General features: G+C 43.3%; 1 protein-coding gene across 1 annotated transcript; it reads right to left on the bottom strand.

Moving 5' to 3' along the window:
* Nucleotides 1-368: 368 nt before the first annotated feature.
* Nucleotides 369-2110, bottom strand: LOC119196302 (C-C motif chemokine 4-like). Its single transcript, XM_062563087.1, has 3 exons — nt 1972-2110; nt 708-828; nt 369-609 (listed from the first exon to the last, which is right to left on the bottom strand). Exons 1-3 carry the CDS (start codon nt 2087-2089, stop codon nt 516-518), a joined length of 333 nt encoding a protein of 110 aa, XP_062419071.1. The 5' UTR covers nt 2090-2110; the 3' UTR covers nt 369-515.
* Nucleotides 2111-6594: the final 4484 nt, after the last annotated feature.

A 6594-nucleotide genomic window follows, 5' to 3' on the forward strand; every position in this document is an offset into this window, starting at 1 on the left:
TGTTGTGTTAAGCGTAATCTGGGGTGGACATTTCCTGTTACCAATTACCAATACTCACCAGTTTCCTCATCGACCCTGGATTGAATTTGAATATTCCCCTATATCCTGTATATTCTGCACTGTCTCCAAGCGATAGTTGTATCGGGGGAGGTTACACAATGAACAGTGCCATTTACAAGACTTGTGCCTCCTTGTACCTCTACTGGCACAATAAGAGGACACAAAATGACAACCGTATTGTTAATTCCCGGCAACCACAAGCTTCTTCCTTGTAAAGTTTGTGTTGAGCCCTGAAATGTCCCCAAGCTGTGGCCCTTCCCAATCTTGATTAAGCAACATCCAAACAGGTATTGTTAACCATTTATTTTTTCTTGAACGCATGCATTCTATTAGCTAAATAGAAATATGAAGAATAATGCAAAACAAGGGCTAATGGGTGAAATGGTTAACTGCAGTTTGAAAGTAAGCTGCAGAGCGATATATCGGCCGCAGGCTGAGATTCACAATGACGAGCACTAGTCCCCGGTGACTTGCTTCCGCTCGAAGGCTTCCTGAGCCCAGTTCACGTTGGGGCCCACGCAGATCTCCCTGCCTTTGGCAGTTCTGACCCTGCGGGAAAAAAAGAAATCCATGGCAACAGCCTTAAAATGTGATAATTATTGACTGCTGTGGTGAGCCTGAGTGACGGAAACCAATGTCTGACATACACAAATGCCTTTTGTGGACAGTCGTTGTCAGTCTCGATGATGGAGACGATTTGTTTAGACGGCACCCTTTGTGTGAAGAAATGAAAGCAGCACAACCCAGGTGACATGTTTACTGCACGCGCTGGAAAGACGAGAAGAAAAAAAACAGGATTGGTGTCAGAACACTCTTTTAAAAGGACACAATTAAGCTCCAACCACATTGTTTTTAATAATACTGGGTAGACATTAGGGATGTAAATTATTGTAACAATAGAAATACGATTCATACGTTTGTATTGTTTTTATGTAATCGTCCGTTTAGGGCAGTGGTTCTCAACTGGTCTGGCTCCGGGACCCACCATCTCCCCTTAATGACAAATCGAGGAACATTCTCAACTTCTCAAATTTATTCAAAATCAAGTTCATAAGCTGAATTTCATATTCAGGATGTTTAATTATCCTAAAAACCCAATGTCTCCCCCATATCAGAATGGTCTGACCCAACCTGGCCCACGCTGCTGAAAACATGGACGGACGAGCCGGCAAAAAAAACACTCCGCTGCATTAAAAAAGTCCCTTCAAAATAAAATCACAGGATGATTTTTTATTCTTTTTATAATTTTTATTTTCCCATGCAAAGGCCCGCGACCCACCAGTTGAGAATCACTGGTTTAGGAAACACTCTACATTGCGTACTTTGACTTGACCTATAGTTAGGAATTTCAGTATCCCAAATGTATCTCAAAGTACTTGTGATGGAAAAATAAATATTTTTTTCCATAACTTTTTATTTATCTTTGGGGACAGAAGAGAGTTCAGCAGAGGTAATAGGAGAAAGAAATCTACTGTTAAATGCACGTGATTCATGTCCACAAAGTAAATTAGCTAAATATTTAAGGCATTGTCGTTATATGCCGCTGTGGCGATGTACCACTGAGGACACTGAGAATTTGGGGGTTTTACCTACTATTTGGGTTATTATTCTCCCGATTGTATATTAAAAAAACGCAGCCTATTTAAAAAAGTATTTATTCTAATTAGGTGTGTGACACATATAATATTGTGTTAATTTGGATATTATATAAACTTAAATAACTTTAAATTTCAAAGTGACATTAAAAGCAACAGATTTACAATACAAATGTATGAAATCATTTATTAATGAGAATGTAAATTGAGATTTTTTTAAAGGTTATTATAATGACAGTTAACAGGATGGAATCCATTAATCAAAAGAATTCATCAGCACAGGAAACAACAAACTGAAACAGAGTCTCAGACTCACGCATGGCGGTGCAGCAGTAGAAGCACAGCAGGAGTCCCACGGTGCAGCTCAGCGTCCTCATGGTGTGTTCAGGGTACAAGTGATGATGCTCTTCTGTCAGCGGTGTCCTTCCAGTCATCTGCTGCGATCTCACTGGCAGCTGCTCATATGTTACAGAAACAACTGTCAGAGTGGGGGTCTGTACAATTTTGGGCGACAGGAAGTCAGCCGAAAGCTTTGTGAAACCACAAACACTCATCGGGTTCTCTAATTGATCGGCTGATAAGAGACAAACAAGCAAGATACACATTTTAAGTCACTTTAGAATGAATTGTATAGTCAAGGAGAGAAGCAAGGTAATATCATCAACACAAATGAAACACAAATGGCATCGTGAATTCTAAAGGCATCACTGTGCCTCAAGCAAAGAGCTGGTCGGGTTGACAGACACATTCTGAAAGCACCTTCCCAAGTCCTTTCTCTCAGGGGACAACAATGGTGTTAAGGGCCAAAGATAAGCGCCACGGTTAGGGCCGGTCACATACAAGGTTATGTATACAGTTCTCTAACGGTTTACATAGAACAATAAAAATTACACTAAATGGTTTGAAAGCTGAGCAGAGGATTGACCAGTCGGAGAGAGAATGTTAATAAAGTTAAAACAAGTAAAAAGGGAGATACATGATTCACTCTGGGAGATACAAGTTTGTTAAAGGGGGGTGGGCACCCCTCACTTCAAAAGACTAATAAAATACATTTAAAATTCATAGAAATTAATAAACAGGGAGGATACAATTATGTGTTCTGTAAAATATAAATCATCCCAGTGACATTTAAGGAAATGTTTGGGGCTGGGACCCTGTTGGTTTGGGTTTAATTTAGGGGTTTGGTTGGGGATAAGTGTAAAGGTTGCTGTGGTGGAAAGGAGTGAATAATGCCCTTGTGAGGAATCAAAAAGTGCATTAACCTTGTTTGTGATATTTATTAAAAGATTCAGTTCAGCTGAAAAGGGACACAGTTCCTACTGGGCAGCAAAGAAGTCTGATGCACATCGGAGCTCCATGTTGTCTGAACAAAAGGACGACACCAGACAAGGGAAGTGGAACAGAATGCATGTTAATGGAATTCACACTTTGCCCCCCCCCCTTTCCGACTGTAAGCATAAAGATACTATAATTAGGGACAGCTGCGTTTCCATTAATGGTAAAACTGCCACCGTGAATTATTGATGTCGCGGAGAAACCAGGGTCAGAGATGCTGATGTTAGGTGTGATTCGTACAGAGCGTAAGAGCGACAGCATTTTCACACATGAACCGAGGAGATCTAAGATAAGATCACAAGTTGCACTAAAAAAAGGTCACTGATCTAATCACACTGAGAAGAACTGTGTGCGGTGTATCTTCCTGCAAGGGAGCGGAGAATGACTGCACATCTCTTCAATGTGAGAAATTAACAACAAAAAAAGCCCTCAAGGGTGGTAAAGACTGTACATTTGCCTTGGGAAACACTACAACACCGCTCACTGGATCATTGAAACACTGAAACTACAACACTTTAAGGGGGAAGAATGATTGCTCACAGTATTTCAGGATCAGGAAACATGTATTACCAAAATATGTCAGACAAGCGGTTGGTGCATGAGAGCAGAAAAAACAGTTTGACGATGGACAACAAGACAACATAGTGCAAGGATAAAATATACCGAGAGAGTGACGTCTTTGTGTGTGGAAGTCGTTGGTTTGTTCATTTATTTAGCAGAGACTTTTTTGCCCTGTGCATCGCCACTGCTGCTTTTCATCGCCTTTTTTCCCGGACATATGTGTCCCGTATTTTCCTCCACAACTTTGTTTACCCCTCAACCTGCAAACCGACGTTTGCAGAGATCTGCGTCCACTATAAGGAGGCCATCCACGCGTCCTTATAGTCCGCCAATGACAGGTTGTGTCAGTGGTCATATTTACGTTTTTTTTTCTGACAAAAACTCTTCAAACTGATTGTCTCATAAAAAATCTTTGTTTTAATAATGGTGGAATTATGCTATGAAACCGGAAATGTGAGACTCCTGAAAGGATGTAGTTAGCAGACAATTCACAGCCTTGTGAGCAGCGTGAGCTCGCGTAGCTTTTGACGCAGGTCTATAAAAATGGGTCGACACACGCAAGCACACAAGAGGGGTGAGAAGGCAGCAAGGGGCTCTGTGTCTGTGTCCTTGTGTTTCTCTGAAAACGCAGAAGCATGAACTAGGCTTTAGTCCTGATGGACCTCAGCCTGCTGCCAAATGGAAGGGGCACAAACAATTTATGTCTGGGGGTCGGCTACAATCTTTCTGGCCCGCTTCAAAGTCCTGAAAGCGAACAAGTCCTGGAGAGACGGCAGATTGCAGCCAATCACCCTCTCTGCAGAGAGGATGACACGCTGCAACCTGCCCTTGTCCTTGGCTGTGGCTGCAGCGTACCACACGGTGGTGGAGGACCAGAGGATGGACTCGGTGATGGTCATGTAGAAGTGCACCATCATCGTCTTTGGCAGGTTAAATTTCTTCAGCTGCCTCAGGAAGAACATCCTCTGCTGAGCCCTTTTTGTGATGGAGCTGATGTTCAGCTCCCACTTGAGGTCCTGGGTGATGATGGAGCCCAGGAAACGGAGACGAGTCCACAGTGGTGACGGGGGAGTCACACAGGGTGAGGGGGGAAAGTGGGGCTGCGTTCCTCCTGAAGTCCACAACCATCTCCACTGTTTTTAGCGCGTTGAGCTCCACGTTGTTCTCGCTGCACCACGTCACCAGGTGGTCAGACTCCCACCTGTAGGCGGACTCGTCCCCACCAGAGATCAGTCCAATGAGGGTGGTGTCATCAGCAAACTTCAGGAGCTTGACGGACTTGTGACAGGAGGTGCAGTTGTTGGTGTACAGGGAGAAGAGAAGAGCAGAGGGGAAAGAACGCAGCCTTGGGGGGAACCGGTGCTGACCGAGAGGCAGAGACGTGTTTCCCCAGCTTCACGTGCTGCTTCCTGTTGGACAGGAAGTCAGTGATCCGCTTGCAGGTGGAGTCGGGCACGTGCAGCTGGGAGAGTTTGTCCTGCAGCAGAGACGGGATAATGGTGTTGAAGGCAGGGCTGATGGCCACAAACAGGATCCTGGCGTAGGTTCCTGGGGAGTCCAGATGCCGAAGGATGAAGTGGAGGGCCATGTTGACAGCATCGTCTACAGACCTGTTGGCTCTGTAGGCAAACTGTGAGGGGTCCAGGAGGGGGTCGGTGAGGGACTTTAGGTGGGACAGGACTAGCAGTTCAAAGGACTTCATGACTACAGAGGTCAGTGCGACGGGCCTGTAGTCATTCAGTCCTGTGATCCTGGGCTTTTTGGGAACAAGGATGATGGTGGAGGCCTTGAAGCAGGCTGGGACGTGGCATGTCACCAAGGAGGTGTTGAAGATGGCGGTGAACACAGGAGACAGCTGGTCAGCACAGTGCTTCAGGGTGTGGGGCGAGACTGAGTCCAGACTGGCTGCTTTACGGGGGTTTTGTCTTTTAAAGAGCCGGTTTACGTCACTCTGCAGGACAGAGATGGGCGGTGGGCCCACACACACAATTGCAAACAAATCTAACATATCAAGAACAGGTATCAGAACCACCCAAAAGACCAGATTTAACCATATACTCACAGAATTGCATATGATGCTTCAAAGTGGATGCAAACAGACCTCTCAAGCACAAACTATGCCATTTAGTAGTCTACTGACACCCATTACCAACCCAGAAGTGCACAACCGGAAGCGCGAAACCGGAAGTGCTGCATGGTGAAATAATTTCTAACTTAAATGATGTAATTAGTTTTACATTAGTTTTACATTCTCTAAATACATTAGAGAATGCCTTAAAGGCAGTATTTTTTGTATTTGAGACACTATACAGTTATTCAGTGTGCATATAAAGAACACAGCAATTTGTAAAAGAATGCATACAATATTCTTTGCAAAACGCAGGGTATTGGTAGAAAATGAATTGATTTATATGAATAAACACAAATACAAAAAACACTACCGTCATACTAACGGCAGGTTTCCTTTTTATAAACACCAAATTCAGGTCATCAAACAAAGTTGAATATCAGACAAAGATAACCTAAGTAAATATAAAACACTGTTTTTAAATGATGATTTCATTTGAGAGCAAAAACCTACCTGGTCCTAGTAAGTAATTGCACCCCCTTGATAACTAATGCATGTAATATAAATAACAATATTTTTTTAAAAGCTGGGTTATAGGGTTTCTGCTCTCTACCAGAAAATACTAAAGGAGAATGACAGCTATCAGTTTGTGACCTCAAGCTCAAGAGTACACATGCACATCCTGCAGCAGGACAATGATCCAAAAGCTCCCTGCATGTCACCCTCGTAACGGCTCAGAAGAAGCTAGATAAAGGTTTTGGAGTGGTTTAGCCACAGATTTAAGTCCATACTTGATTTGATTGAGAAGCTGTGGCAACCATCCAATGTAGCTGAATTACAACAATTCTGCAAAGAAGAGTGGGCCAAACTTAGAAAAAAGTAACAGTTTTGACAGTTTTAAATAGTAACAGTTTTAATGTTCTGAAATCTGTGTGAGACAAATATGCAAAAATGAAGATACCAGGAAGTCTGTGC

Source organism: Pungitius pungitius, chromosome 6 (genome assembly GCF_949316345.1).
Source record: "Pungitius pungitius chromosome 6, fPunPun2.1, whole genome shotgun sequence".
Taxonomy (NCBI): domain Eukaryota; kingdom Metazoa; phylum Chordata; class Actinopteri; order Perciformes; family Gasterosteidae; genus Pungitius; species Pungitius pungitius.